The 16122-nt window shown below is 42.6% G+C and overlaps 1 protein-coding gene across 1 annotated transcript; it reads right to left on the bottom strand.

Moving 5' to 3' along the window:
* Positions 1–579: 579 nt before the first annotated feature.
* Positions 580–13602, bottom strand: MFSD14A (major facilitator superfamily domain containing 14A). The gene is made up of 12 exons (XM_032696220.1): positions 13421–13602; positions 8822–8917; positions 7684–7746; positions 6937–7064; positions 5789–5903; positions 5088–5306; positions 4682–4795; positions 4132–4203; positions 3532–3644; positions 3271–3368; positions 2546–2709; positions 580–1918 (listed from the first exon to the last, which is right to left on the bottom strand). The coding sequence occupies exons 1-12, from the start codon at positions 13505–13507 to the stop codon at positions 1712–1714; spliced, it is 1476 nt and encodes a 491-aa protein (XP_032552111.1). The 5' UTR covers positions 13508–13602; the 3' UTR covers positions 580–1711.
* Between the last annotated feature and the right edge of the window lie 2520 nt (positions 13603–16122).

Raw genomic sequence — 16122 nt, 5'->3', positions numbered from 1 at the left:
ACTAAACCAACATCTCCATTGTACCGAAATTCCCAGATGAGGCAGGTGCCAGAACAGCACTATTTATTTCACCCTTGTTCTGTAGTTTTCTTTCCCTACCCACTGTACAAATTCCCCCCTGGCAGCCACCCTGTGCTTACAGCCCCATTTCTGAGGGTCAGTTGGAGTAAGTGACTGAACTTGCTGTTTGTCTCCACCTGCAGATAAGCTGCTATCAATCAAAGGGTGGCAGCTTTCCAGTCTCCCAGGCCTCTTCACAGCAAATACAAAATAGAAGCATAGTGGGCCAGGGCCGACTGATCCCTGCAGCACAGGAAAGGGGGGCTGTGTGTAATTAACTGACCTGTTTCTTGGAGCCCAGATCTATGGCCATCCTGTTGCCTTCGATCCCCCAGGAAACAAGGAGCCAGCTGCAGCCAGCCTGTGCCGCTGGACAGCAGGGATAATTCCAAGGCTGCTTTATATCTGACACATAAAACCTGCTGCACCTGTACTCCAGCTGACTTTGCTCATCTGCTGAAGTGTAACACACATGCACTACAGCACTTCAACTAAGGTTTTAAGAGACGTTAACAATTATTTAAAAATTCATTAAAATATTCAACTTTATTAACAGTATATTTACATATTTTTTTTCCTGCTCTTGGTCAACCATGGTGAATGTTCAAAGGTAAAAAAGCATTAAGCAATAACCACGAGATGAAAACATTTTAAACCTATACAATACTTTATACACAAATTTATACAAAGGAACACTTAAATAATACAACTGGACACAAAAATATACACTTTTAGAGAAATTCACATCAGTAATTGTATATAAAGCTCTCTTCTGTACTAAGGGTCCTGAAAATTTAGGACTAAAACTTTAGCTCTGTAATGCAAAAGGGTTATTGTGACAGTCCTCAAAGGCCACTATATAGCACACGGACAGATTCAAGGCTATCAGCTTATAGTTCAGTCTGTGTTTTCAAGTTTTGAGGTCCTTATGATTACGCAAACATCAGAAAGATAGTGGTATAATAAACGGTGCGTAGGAAAGCAGAGTTTTAGAGCCAATATTAAAATTTGTAGGCTCAAAACACCCACTTACTATTTAAACAAGTGTTTGACACTACCGTTTATTCAAAAATAGAAAGAGTAAATGCACTTACATAAAAAATAACTTTTACTGTTCAGCAAGCGTGCTCATGTGATTTTTGTATTAGTACAAACTTAAAAAAACCTGCCATGTGACTTTTAAAAGAAATGATACCAATTTACCTTCTTCCTACTTGAGTACATTTACATTAAGGCTTTGAATCAACTGACCCAAGATTTTAAAACGAATGGGTCCACACAGATGCCAGTATGTCTCATTGAGACGTAGCGTGACTAGAATTAAAGCTCACCACCGTAAGGAAACAGAAGGACACATGCTCATGCCTGGACTCTACTTTTTGTCTCTGAACTAGAATGTAAAGTTAAGTTTAGCAGTAACAGTATTTCATGGCAAGAGACGAGTATGTAACAGTTTGTTTATAAAAGCAAGTAAGTTTTTAGTTCAATGGCAACATCTTTGGAGAAAGCTCCTGTTTTGTTTTAATTCCTACAGATTTCATGCAGAAAGATACTTCTTAAGATTACCTTAAGAAATTACATTTTGATGGAATTGGAATGTGTATCCCAAACTGCTGATAAAAAGAGTCCAAAAGGTCTTCCTGGATTTTCGTCATACGTTTGTATCTTGCAGTAATGGTTCTTTAGCTTCACCAGGAGCTTGTGGGCTGTGGGGATGGCCATGGCTGCCACAGTGTTTCTTCCAGTTGCTGGATCGTACGTTTAGGTTTGTGTGTTCAGGAATAAACAAGGCAACAAGTAGTGCCAACAGCACAGAGCACGCTCCAAATAAGAATGGGGGTCCAGGAATGATGGAATTCTGAAAACAACATGTTGTGGTGTTACTGTTGTTAAGGAGCCCTTAAATGCACATTAACAGACTACAGTTGCTAATTATCCCAATTTCTGGAGTGGGAAGAGTTGTTTCTGGATACACTTGTCAATACAGTGGAGTCTTTTACAAAAAATGTGAAAACAATGTTACATCCTAAGATTTAGGACAAGGGAGCACATGATTCTTATTAATGCCTGCCATCGTCTTTTGCTAGGGCAAGTTCTTCCTGCTGAGTTTCCTAAACAAATTAGTATCTATTAGAAACTAAAAAAAATAGAGAGCTTGGTTAAAGGACAACAAAACCAAAACATGCACCACTGGTACACTGTTGGTATCAGTCCATCCTTCCCTCTAGGTATTCTGCTCACAAGGGTCACAGTTGTCTAGGACTATCAGCTGTATCTACTGGAAAATTAAACTAAACCAATACATCTGTTAAACAAACAGACCAACAACCCTGCCCAAGACGGACTCAAGAACATCTTTCTACACCCTTCACTTACAGTTAGTGTAACTGAACGTCACACAGCATCAAACTCAAGAACTGGATGGGCACATGATCCCTTCCTAACTTCTTTTTTTTGGAAGCAGTAAGTAAAAAAAGAAACATACCTGTTGTAAATGGTATTGTGCAACCACACTACCTCCTGACGGTGATTCAGGCATGGGCAGTTCATTCAATTCCACGTGAAATATATAGAATATAAACCCATAAAGTGCTGGTCCCAAACCATTACACAGTCCTCGAATGCCTGTTATCATCCCTTGAACAACACCTGGGAAAAGCAAAATACCCTGTTCTCATCTATCTGTATTTATACATATATAATTAACTACTTCTAATGAATCAGTAAGACTTTATTCACTTCCCCTTCAAACTGATGCAAGCAGGAAAGCTCTAAATGCTGTTGCACTATGTGTAGCGATAAACAAGGGGTGCAAAAAGCTTGTCATGGTACATTCGAGTGGTTTTTCCATCTGCCTCTAGCACACAGCAGTACTTGCCATGCTGAGCTCGTTCAGAGCCCAGGAGACAGACAATATCCCTGCTGTCACAGTCTCACACGAGAGAGAGAAAGCACTGCATGCAACAGTGAGGAAAAGGAACACTGCATTAAGTCTGCTGAATATTTTGCTACTGCTGGGACCTGATGAAGGTTTTCCCTCTGTGCCACAAGTACGTGATACACACACTCTGCACCCTCCAAGCCACGTGGATTTAACACGTGGTGCCCTGTGCTCAGGAGGCTGCCCAACGAGCAGCACGACGAGACTCCAGCGTGTCTGTCTGCACAGTATTCTGTGACTAGAATTCCAAGATCCAGGACAAAACCTACCCTGCTGGTCGGCATCAGCAGTCCGTGAAACGAGGGCACTGACAGCTGGGAAAGTAATGCTGGACATGGCTGCCACGGCACCGGCTGCCCACATCATCCTGCAAAACACACACTGGGATCACTGCCTGGCGGGGCTGGAGCTCTGCTGGGAGCACATAAATGCTGGATATACCTCACACACACTCGGCTGTCTTCCTTGGATAACGGGTAAAATGCAGACAAATACTGCACCATTCAGAGACTGAAATGCAATGTACTTACCATGGTTCTGATCCAAAGCCGTACCACGCAAGCTGCAGTATTTGAAATCCTAGGCCCAGTAGGATGGTATTTTTATTTCCAATGGACCGCATAAGTAAGCTCAAAACTATTGTCTAACAGGGGAAAAAGTGACAAAAATAAAATCAGAAAAATAACATTTTATTCTAAATGTTAAACACAGATGAGTTGATGAGTTAATCAATTAAAAACACAACAAAACCCCTGAAAACATTTTATTCTCAATGACAAATATATGCAAGTAAAGGTTTTAAAGTAAAATTCTTCAGAAGCAGTAGTTGCTTCTACCCAAAAAATAGCAATTATTTAGCAAGTAACATAACCAAACCATCACCCCTTCTTTGATGCACAAAAGATTTAGTTTTCCCAACACAATACATATCAGATATTAATGAGCCAAACCCTGGTTGTCAAGTACTTTTTCATCTATTATAGAGTGTTAATCAATAGTTAGAGATTTGGAAAAAAACAGCTATAGAAAAGGTGATTGACAGTTATGGAACCACAGTGTTCCCAAAGTTCTCCACAGTGCTTCATTCTTTTGAACTTAGCAAATCAATGACACACAGAGCAATAACTGACCTGTGCAATAATGGAAAGAATCCCAAGGACTGCTATAAATGCTGCAACACTTTCAGATGAAAATCCCATTATCTATATTAAAAAAAAGCAATTTGATTATTAATCATAAACCATGTATCAGGATGTCACAAACACAGTGAGGAAACACACAACACAGAAGACCAGTATTACTCAGCTCCTCCTTAACTTGGAAAATCTAAGTCATGGGGTTTGGAGTTTTTTTATTAAATAAATAAGTATACAAAAATAAAGGAGCAAAAATGGAAAACAATTAAATAGTTCTCTCAAAAAATAAAACCGGTTTTAACATATTGAACCTTGTAGTCCAAGAATAATGCAAATAACTACAAAATACAAGAAATTGTTTTAGAGCTCATGTCTTTCTATAAAGAGAGAAAAACAGAACAGCAAGAGGACTTAAATCAGCTGCTGGAAACTTTTTAATTATACTAGTTATCTACACCTTTCATACTAACTCAGCAATTCGGAAAACTTTCCTAAATCCTGTGTATTTACTTTTGTTCAAATCCATACCAAAATGTTACATTACCTGTCTGAGGTATAGGAAGAAGCTGGAATATTGACCTGCCTCTGGGAGGTAGGAAAGAAAGACTGTTATGCAGATTAGCAGCACAATGGAGTCCTGGCCGACTTTCTTCAGTGACTGTGGCAAGAAAAAAGTATAAAACATTACAAAACATTCAATCTCCTTTTTCAGAAATCATCCCTAGCTGGGATCTGAAAAGCCCGACAGTGAAGCTGTTATGTGGTACCACCAGAGCATTCCCTGCACATTTGGCAAGATTGCTGGCAAAAGTATTAACAGTGGAACAAGGTCAAATTTTAAAAAAAAAGGCTTTGTTTTTAGGCTTGAAACACAGTAAATTCAGCCTCTTCCCTGTCTCTGAAGCTCAACATCTACAAATAACAAAATATTCCCTATTTAAGTAGCTTACTGCAAAAGGGTCAGCCTGCTCCCACGAAATGGGTGCTCCCCAGGATGCTGGCCTCATCTTCTCTGGCAGTGATTCTGGTACAGCAACAAGGATGAAACAAATGTCCAACAAGGCTATTGCTGTAGCCAGGACCACGACCAGGCTGTCTCCGTACACTCGACCAAGGTAGGCACCGATAGCAGGGCTGGTGACTAAACTTGCCGCAAAAGTTGCTGAAACCTGGAACAAAGCACAGCTGGTAAGACTTTCGGTGACACAAGTCAGCAGTGTTATTAGCCACACCTCCTCATCTTCAGAGGCCTAACCATTTTAATCAGGCAGTGATTAAAAGTAGCCTTTTTACTGTGCCTATGTGGTAGCAGCTCTGTGTTTCAGAAAATCAGAGTTTTTCAAGAAAACCCTTTTCTGATAACTGGACAGCAATGTGAGGCTCACAGCACTCTTGCACGTACTGACATAACTGGGTTTAATTAACTCTGGAGTCTGCCGATATCTCTGGGAAGAAATGAGCTGTATTTAATTTAGAAGCAAAATATTCCAAATATACAAGACTGGATGACAGGAACAATTAAATGGAAAAACCTGACTCCAAACTAAAATCAACTTGCCACAGAAGAAACAAACAGGCAGCTTTGAAAAGCGCTACAGACTGAAGGGTTTAGTACTGCATAACACAGGAAAATAGCCAAAATAATACCTACCAAACCATAGGCCATGCTTCTCTCATGTTCTTGGGTTATGTCTGCTACATATGCAAAAACTACAGAAAATGTCACTGCAAAAACTCCAGACACGGAGATAACAGCAAAGTACCACCTAAAACATGATAAAAACGTTAGAACAGCCAAATAGAAACAGAAGGTCTATTCAATACAAGTGCAGTTCAACAGTAAATCACCCTGTCCAACTTATCCTGACAATTTATTGAGATAATCTTGGATAAAGCTAATGTGAATGTGTCTCGATAGAGTTGAGTAACTCCTCCTCAGTGTACCGAGTACAAACAGCATGCTTTTGTAACACAACAAAGTGCTGCTGTGATTAAGTACTACTGGGAAATGAGGTGTTCAACTAACAAATTCAACTGATTTACGACCCAAAGTGAATTAGGAACTTCAGTATTTTGAGAATCTGGTCGTGGAAAGGCCTCAACATTATCTATATCTTTATGCTACAGACACTAGCATTTGGCATTTGAAATTTTAATCTACACTTAGAAACAAGCTCCTTACAAAGAGTACAACCTGTGTGACCAGGGAGAAAGTGGGAAAAGCTGACAGAGCTCCCTGAACAGCTGGTGCTGCCCCACATCAGTGCAGGCTGTGCTGCTGCTGCCACATCCTGAGTTCATGCCTGCCTGGCGGATGTTCCAGCCAGTTAGGAGGTTACTAACTTGCACACAGCATGAAAGGTGGTGGATTTTACAATTTGAGAAACGAAAGGGTAAAACTGCAGCAACATTTTACGTTACAAATGGTTACTTCATACTCATATAAGGTCAGATTCTGATTTCCACACAGCCGGTTAGTATTTGAGTACTGTGACCACACTACAGACCTGCCCAGTTTACTGGAGAATGTTCTCCCAGTGTTTGTACATGTGCTGGAGCAGGACTAGGGCTTACAGCACACAGATCAAAGCCAGCAGCTGTTAAAATTCTGACCAAGGTGTTTGGTCTCATGGCAGCTGCTTCAGTTTGACTGTTCCCCCAACTTTGCATGGAAGTAATACAAAAGCCTCAACCTCCCATGAACCATAAATAACATTTATTGACAATGCCACAAACATATGCATTAGATGCAGCCCTAAGACAAGAAAGAGCCAACCTACTGTGAAAGAATTTACTAACCATGGGCTGATCTTCATTAGTGGTATTGGTGCACAGGTGAAAAACACTGTTAGCAGCAGGAAGGACTTTCGTCCCCACACATCAGACAGGGCACCTATGAGTGGGGCACTGAGAAACGACAATAAGCCCTAAATGAACAAAACATTTTAAGTTAGAACTGAGTGGCTAGAATTGTGATAGCTGACCACACCACATCTGAGAGCAGCCTGGGCTCTATTTTGATTCAAGTCAATGACTTCAGTGCAATGCATCAAAGGCAGTGTGACCAAGCATCACTGATCTTCTATCCCATGTCTGGTTACATAAAATTTGAGATCTGTTACCCTAGAACTACGCAAAAGTCAAAACACAGATCATCCAGTCATACTAGCAGTTTTAATAACTGTGTTTTATAATCTTATCTATTTAGAATTCACATAAACCTAAGTAATTGAAAATACCCTACTGGAGCAACAAGCTCTAAGTAAAAAATTATCAACTTTTACCACTATATGCATCATCTGGGATTAGTCAACTACCTTTTTTATTTGTTGAACCCAAACAGCAGATACAGACCAAGCAATACCTTACTAGAAGCGAAGTGATGCATATTTGCCTTGTTACAAGTAATTTACTCTCCTGTTTTAGTTATACTGCAAAAGCCATATTGAAAAACCTCTTGAATACTTCACCCAATTGGCATTCATTTCTATGTTCCTCCCACCATTCACTTTAAACTGTACTTGTGATTAACTTCTGTCAGCTTACCTTTACTCCTTGAATTAGACCATTCATTAGAAATGTATGTTTTGGGAAGGTTTCATGCAAAACCTGGAGAAGAAATATGAACACTGTCATTTACACAATAGTAGCTACAAATATTGCTCATGATACACCCAACTTTATGATGCACAGTACTTTTTATTTTCACAGAATACAGAGGAAGAAAAAGACAAACCACAAATAATGTATTTCATCTCTAATTTGCATGGAAGGTAATTTGGGACTTCAATGTCTGAAATCTAAATAGACCACAGAGAACTTAGAAAATCATCTCAGACCAGACTTTCCACATGGTACTGTGCCATCTGCTGGGGAACTGCGGAGAGAGGGAGGAGACACCACCTCACATTCTGAAGTGCCTCCCAGCTCGGTGAGCAGAGCCCAGAAATGCAGGTCTCTCAGTGTGACTGGTGTCAGTGAGAGGGATTCCCTTCAGTAACCAATGTGCCATCTATACCCGGGACACTGCTCATGGTTAACATCAGCTTTCAGAGCTGCAGCAAGACTGCATTTTAGGTGGAGCCTGCTTGAAGATTTTTAAGCCTTTGCTCCTTTTAATTTGTCAGCATGTGTCACTCACAGATTAAATCCAAATTAAAAGCAACCAACTACATGACAAAACTATTTGGTACAAACATGTTGGTATGACTGTCTCACTAATCACAGGGAAGCTCTGACTGGTGCAACAGGGTCTGTGCTCTGAAGCTTCTGTTTAAAACACAGTCAGGTGAGCAAAGATCTCCTTACCTACACACATACACATGCTTGCATAATGTTACCAAATTTGAAGTATTTTTGTCTTTATATTTGTAATGTGCCAACTTTTTGTGGTAACTTGAAAGGAAAGATAACTGCATTGCTGTCTTATTGATTTCAATCAGAAAATACATGTAAGCTTGAGTGTTAGCAGACTTGCACATAAACAGCTATGCTACACCATTACCCTGCTTTAATGAAAGAATTTGAAATTTTTGATACCATCTAAAAATACAGAACTTTTTACTTGCACAACAGAGCAGCTCAATGATACGTAATTTTCACTTAATTCAGAAGATGCCGAGTGCCTTTGCAGTAACTGCCCCATGTCCCGTACAGCGAGAAAAAGCTCCAGAGAATCACTTACCACCAGAGTGGGAGCTGTCAGGAGTCCCCAAGCAAAAAACTCCAAGAAGATTACAATAACGGCATGGTAGACACTAGGTGAGCCTATTCCTTGAGGCTAAAACAAGAGAAAAGACAGGTGATAAAAACATCTAACCATCTATCAGAGTAGTGAGAAATGCATTTGAACACTAAAAATAGAAGGACTAACAATTAAACAGGACTCAAAACTTGGGAATACAGTTACTCCAGCTAACTGGTGAAATTCCTTTTTTTAACCCTTTGGTGATAATGTCCTCAAGAGTCTTAATTTTACTCCGCAGAATCCTTCACTGCCATCTCTAAATATTAACCACTTATACTGCCAGTCTGGTAAATAAGGATGCTACAGGGAAAACAGACTCTTCTTTAGAAGATCAGTTTATTTTTCTTGAGAAAATTGCTGAAGTTTACACAGTGCCACATGGAATCAAGTTTTCATGATTCCAAAACATGGTAGTGTTTACACTCAGCTATCCCAAAATCTAATTACCTGGTCTATCAAACAGCTCTATAGCACTTCTGTTACTAAAAGGCATCACTGCTACAAAACTTTGATAGCTCTAAATCAGGAAAGAAACCAAAATAACAAACACCAGAAGCAAATCTCAGGAACAGCACTGATCGCTTCCTAAATAGTGAATGCAGGGTGTTCAAATGCAGGAAGAGATACAGATGAAAGATTTGACATAAGGAACTTCAAATTCTTCAGTGATTTAGTAGAATCAGAAGTAGCTCTTGAGAAGAACAAAAGGAGCATGGGTGGGACAACCTGCTCATCCTGTAGCCTCTCAATGCTGTCAAACAACATGCCACAGTGCAACATTTGCAAATTAAGGATATGGTTCACTAATTATTTTCATGCGAAGGCACTATGAATAACTCATCAGAAATCTCATATGCATTCTTTAAACTCAGAAGTACTGCCTTAACATGTACTCTTCCAGCTTTGTAAGTAAGTTACTACGAGTGGTACTGATGTGATCAGACCTGACATTATTACACTGAGCACACACAGCCTAAAGACCTCGGCTGCTTCCCAAGAAGGTTCACTGGGATCTTATCAATGTGTGTAAGTAGCTGATGGGAGGGAGCAAAGACAAGAGCCAGAAACTTCTCAGAGGTGTCAGTAACAGGACCAGAGGCACACAGTGAAATACAAGAAATTCTACTTAAACCTTGAACAAGGACCCCCTGAAACAGGCTGCTCAGTGAAGTATGGAGCCTCCATCCCCCAAACCTCACCAGACACAGCCCTGAGCAAACTGCTCCAGCTGACCCTGTCTGGGGTAAGACAGTGGGGTAGCTGGATCAGAGATGTTCAGAGGTGCCTTCCAGCCTCATATACTATACAACTCCAAGTTGCAGTTCTGTAATATTAGTCTTTCTTTTATTACGAGATTTATGCAAGCCATACCTAGCTTTTCTTTCCAGATTCCAGTATTTCCAATATAGAAAAAATAAAAAGCTTATTGAACAAACATAGGAAATAAATACAGAAAACCTCACTGGCTACTCATCCCTCTTGCTAAAACAGATCACAATTTTTAAAAGTAACCATATCAATATGTAAAAGGTGAGTTACAAAAGTACCAGAGAATTGTGTTATTTTTTTCTTTCTGAAGCCCTCTTCAGTAAATACAGACATACCATACAGATATTCCTGCTATTTCTTCATCCTACACTCCTAAGGAGGTACATTAACAGTCTTTTTAGGTACAGAAAGTGGCTATAATTATCTTCTCTTCCCACAATTCCTTTCCCTTTCCACCCACAATCCTTATTTTAGCTTTGGGTTAAAAATTTATCCAGCTCTGCACAAACTAAGTATCATCATTACCTGTTTGGCTCGATGTCATAAAATCAGAAAATCAGGTTGATTCCCATAGCCCCTGGATTCCTGTCATGTTACTGGCTTGTGACCCCCCAAGGTATGACAGATGGCGAGGTGGGTGTCACAAACCATCCCCATCCCTCCAAGCACGGGGGTCAAGAGCACCTCTATTCACAGCAAACATGAGCTCATGGGCCATCTGTCCCCGTGCTGCCTCGTCCCGCTCTGGGCAGCTCCTCACAGACCACATGCACAGACCGAAAGAGCAGAACGAAACCAGGGGCTGTTCTGCACAGCTGAGCCGCTGGTGACTTTAGAGACACACAGGCAGGTGACTGCTGCCCTCTGCCATGTCATCCAGCTGTAAGCAACAGCAACAGATGTTTACTACGCAGCGGCAGAAACAAACAGAAGTGACATTTAGATCACTAGGGTTAAATTTCCTTGCTTTCTTATTGCTAGTGGTCTCTTGCCACAGGTACTATTAAAAAAAAAAAGTAGTTTAGTGACATTTAGATCATCCCCCCTATAGCCATTTTTAAAGGTGGCTGCAACTATAAAGTAGCAAAAATGCTCCTGAGGTGAAAGAGAAAGGGAAGGATATTAATAAGCAGATAAATGGCAGTGCATTAATATAATTCATGTGCATTCAGTCCACAAGATTTCAGCACCAATCTGATGTACCCTCCTACCCCAACATGCACAGTGCAGGCACTGGCTGTTCAGCCCTGTCCTACTCTACCAACCTGACCCCTGTGCTTTATAAATGGGCTGACATGTAATGTAATGACCCAAGTGCAACCAAATCAGACGGCACTGATATGAGATAAAAGATATGGAGTCCTCGTGTGAACAGGCTGGAACTAAGATGTTCAATCAGAGTAACAGCAACCCTTCTCTGCAACCAGGCACCCAGAGCAAAGCGTATTTACATCCAGCTAAATCTGTGGCACAAAACAGTGCTCTAGGAATGCCCTTTTTCCTGGTTAGAGAGAAGATGTCCTTTCCACATCAGAACCAGTGACAATTACATTAGGTTTGACTGAGGTTCCCCATCAGAAACTCTTTTTGCCTATGCCACTGCCTCATTAACCAGCTGTATATTCTTGCTGGCTCGCACACTTTTCTTTGATGTCAAATAGTTTCAAAATAAACCAATCAGTCTGGAAACTGTACATGAAGATACCTGATTAATTACTGGTTTGCCAGTGGGAGACATTCAAGACATGGGGGACGTTTTCATGTACCTGTTTCCCACAGTGTCACACAATGTGCTGGGTAACAAAGGAGCTGAGGACAGAGTACTGAAGGCTAACAGCAAATATTAAAAAAAAAAAATCCATGCATAAAGTTTTTGCTGTCATTATAAAGAATACTCTGCTATACCAGACCTCTTAACTTTAAAAATGTATATAAACCAAATAAATTCCAAAACATTTATTTGAAAGCAGAAAGTATCACAAGCTGAAATTTCTTACCTACCAACAATTTACATACTTCCATCTAATGTTTATGGCCCATGTTTCCACTGTTTTAAAAAACTGAAAATCATACAGAACTAACGCAAGTTTGCATTCTGCTTTTGGAACTGGTGGGAGCCACCCAATGCTGCACTACAAATATCACTGAATGCAGTTAATTGTAACATCCTTTCTCCTCTCCTCTAGCAAAAGAAAGTTAAAGTTGAGAGGTAAAGGACATTTGGAAGCATATTGTAACTTAACCAATGATTACTCCAGAGAGAAATGATGAAGCACCATGTCCCCTGAGTAACAGCATTTACTCTGCTTCTACTATTCATACTAAAATACTTGCATTTAACATTTGTACAAAGTAATCTCATTAATTTCCATCTTTACAAAGAAAGGGAAAACATGTCCGGGAAAACACCAACAGCCATCACTGGAATTAGTTTTGCTTCTTAACACTGAAGTAAACCATACAGATGGCCACCACTTCAACGAACAAGTATGGTGACTCTGAAACCTCCCTTTCCTCCACTGCTGTTCCAAAAAGACAAACTGAAGGGGTATCAGCAACCTAGCCTGTCAAGATGTATCTTATGTGAAATAATGACACTGTATTTAGAAGAGAGCACACGGAAGCTGCATAACGTTACACAGTGGAGAAAATCCAGAGGCAACGATATACCGGTAGTCATGCCACCCATCAATTTAAAAAAAACCAACAACAACCAAAACACAAATTCAAACAAACCCCAAGCTCCAACAGCCAAAACCGCTTAATAACTTCCCTTCTTTTTAAAATTTATGTATTCAAGAGGAAGCAAGACAGCGTGAGGAACCGCAAAATCCTTCTTCCAGGCGCCCTTTGCGGGACTTCTCAGGTGCTGGAGCGTGTCCCCCTCGCTGGCCAGTTCTGTCCCGGCCCACGGGCACGGCGATCCGTGCCGGCGGCACCCCCGCCTTGCGCGGCCCCGCTCCGAATCGCGGCCGGGGCGAGGCGGGTCCGGACACGCCCCGCACCCCGGGGCGGCCGTAACGCCCCGTCGGGCCGGGGCCCAGCGACTGGGGCCGCACTCGCTCCTGCGCCCCAACCCCGCCCCGCGCCCGGGAACAGCCCCTACGGGCCGGACCGGCCAGCCCGGGCCCAGGAGTTGCTGGGGCACCGTCACCAGCGCGGCTGCCGAGGCCCGTGGGCCCACCGGGCCCTGCCCGCCCGCTGCCGCCCCCACCCCGCCGCGCTGCCCGGGGCTCCCCGGCCTCTCCAGCCGCTCCCCGGCCTCACCGTCCCGCCGTCTTTAATGATGATCTTCTTGGCCAGCATGATGCTGCGGTTCACGGCGCGCTTCTTCTTCTTGCCCGCCTGGGTCATTTTACCATCGCCCCCGGGGGGCGGCACCCGCGGTGGCCCCGCCGGCCCCTCCCGGTCCCTTCGGGCCTCGGCTCCCTCCGTCCCGGCCGCCGCCGCCGCTCACGCGCCCGCCGCCATCTTGCGCTGCCCCCGCCGCGCGCGCAGCCGGCGCCGCGCATCACGCGATCGCGCCATTGGCCGCGAGCCGTCACGTGAGCGTGGCCCCCGCCCCGCCCGCGCCGGGAAGGGCGGGGCTGGATCGGGAAACGGGGCCTGGGGAACGGGAGCCGCGGGCAGCGCCCGGCCTCGCGCACCGGGACACGCCGGCGCGCACCGCGCTCGCGCTCCGCCGCGGCCCCGCGGGAGCCGCAGGTTCTCAAACGCCCCTCCCAGCATCGCCCCCTCCCAGCATCGCCCCCCGGCGCGCGCCCGTCCCCATCAAGCGAGCCGAACCCACGGGGGCTGCCGGGGAGAGGAGCGACGGAAGGCGGCTCGTGCTGGACATAGCTGGCATTTCTAGAGCCAAAGCACACAGCCACACATATAATTAATCCTAAAAATCCAGCCTGGAGATATTCTGTTTCCCTCTATCAAGATTTAAACTTAGTTTATGAAAGCTCCAGCACCTTCAAACGGGAGGGTCATTCCAGGTTTTGATTTACCTCAGATAATAATAAGGATCGGCTTTCCCACGGCAGCACGCCCATAAGCGGAGAAGAAACGTGTACTAGAGCACTATTAGGTTTCATGTGGCTTATATATGCCTTCTCTGCTGATATCTTGCAGCGCTAAACAGAGCAACAACTGTCCACATCCTGTACTACTGCATTAACACCACCAGACACAACTCTCTATAGCCGTATCCACATATCAGTCTTTTCTCTATGTTCTTTTTCACTTAGTCTTCCATCTCTCAACCCTCTTGCTGTTTATCTCCATCTCAGCTCCTGCGACATCCCTGTTTCCCCCAAAACGTTAGCTACACATGGAGCATCCTCCCGTCCCTAGCAACAGTGGAACCTCAGCCCTGAGGTACAGATTGCAGCTCCCACCGTGTAAACAGAGAGATGTAAATCTCTCACCGCTTAAGATCGAGTAGGCTTAAGTTAAACTCTTAGCCTTAAGATAAGCACCCTCGTCTCATCATAATGCGACTTTTAGGGAATTTAGAACTTCCCGAGGCACAGCCCTACTCAGGGGCCAATAGAGGTACTCGTAATGAGACAAGGGCAAGTAGACTCCAGCTAATGATACAAAGTGTGGGTCAGGTGGGTCTAGGATGTTTGCAGTCGTTGCTATTATCAGTAATTTGTTACAAGTCTTAATGTATCACACCAAGTATGTGACAATTCTGTCCCAGAGTTTCTCACTCGTTCTACTTGAAAAGAAGGGTCCTATAACAGTTTCAAGTCTATCCCTCAGAGTGCTTAGATTTTGGTTGGGAAGTCACACACAGCCACGTATGTGACATGTAAGGGATTGATGTAAAAAAATCAACACAACTACACCATGTCAGCAAAGTCATTTGGTAACTAGGCTGATAAGACAGCTGTTTTACTACCCACTCCTTCATATGAGACCAATCCCTCTTACTGATGTCATTATCTCAAAATAAATGCTTTTAAAAATCAAGTTTGATCATGTAGACAGGGCAGATGATTCAAATAATGAAAATGTGGAATAAACTCTAGATAAATGACTTGCCTTTGCTGTCATGAATTTCAGCCATTTACATGTTTTTAAATATCAAACTCCACTTACATACACAAGTCCTGACATAATCCACTCTGCCATTATTTAAATGAGACACAAATTCCTGACAAACATTGAAACTCCTGAAGAAGAGAAACAAGAACTGTCTGTTACATCAAAACACCTGTAGTGCCTGACCCTCTCTAGAAAGTAAATACATAATACTGCCCACTAGCTGTAGAGGGCATTAACATCCTTCTGGAAGCAGGATGAAAAGCACAAGCAGATGATGGCTCCAATGGTTTCAGTTAAGACTCCTCAAGAGTGCTTTTAAGCCAAACTGGAAGAACAGTGTCCCCTGCATCCCAGTACTCTGTACCAGCTATGTTCCTCTGTTTAACCGGTGAATAATTAATTCCTGTTACCTAATGGCCTAAAAATTTCAGTTTAAGTCATATTGCATTTGAACAATAAGATGAGAGCAAAAGTGACAGAAGGAATGGATAGAAATCAAGTGCCCTGAAAATTGCTGGTGAAATGACCCAGTTTTATTATATGTATCTCTGGAAAGGATAGAGAAACATGTTATCCATCATCTATAGTAATGTGCTTGTGAACTCTGTTCAGGTCTTTGATATATTGTAAATTATAGCGATACATAGCTCCTTCTAGAAAGGATTACAGTGTTTTACAATCACATCTCACACTGTAAGTTGATATTGATACTCAGGCACTCCCTACCACCTTCCAGTTCAGGACAAGGAGATCTGGGTTTTCAGACCAGAAGAGCACAGAGAGAGTCACAAGAACACTGCTTGAATGGGATTCACAAGAAGTCATGACACTGGTCAAAAAGAAGCATGTCTCAGTCAAAATTAAATTGCTGGCAAATTTCAGTAAGTTGTTAAAAGATACCATTAACAAACCTCTTACAATAGCCTTCT

This window comes from Chiroxiphia lanceolata, chromosome 9 (assembly GCF_009829145.1).
Source record: "Chiroxiphia lanceolata isolate bChiLan1 chromosome 9, bChiLan1.pri, whole genome shotgun sequence".
NCBI classification, from domain to species: domain Eukaryota; kingdom Metazoa; phylum Chordata; class Aves; order Passeriformes; family Pipridae; genus Chiroxiphia; species Chiroxiphia lanceolata.
Note: the sequence above shows the minus strand (reverse complement) of the source record. Positions and strands in the feature narration are given on the sequence as shown.

Excerpts from the sequence above, each read along its gene's own strand:
- MFSD14A (XM_032696220.1), bottom strand. The coding sequence starts at position 13,507 with ATGACCCAGGCGGGCAAGAAGAAGAAGCGCGCCGTGAACCGCAGCATC. Across the intron at positions 8,918-13,420 it reads TCATTAAAGACGGCGGGACG|CCTCAAGGAATAGGCTCACC; the intron begins GTGAGGCCGGGG and ends CTCTTGTTTTAG. Across the intron at positions 4,204-4,681 it reads TCTTCCTATACCTCAGACAG|ATAATGGGATTTTCATCTGA; the intron begins GTAATGTAACAT and ends TTTTTAATATAG.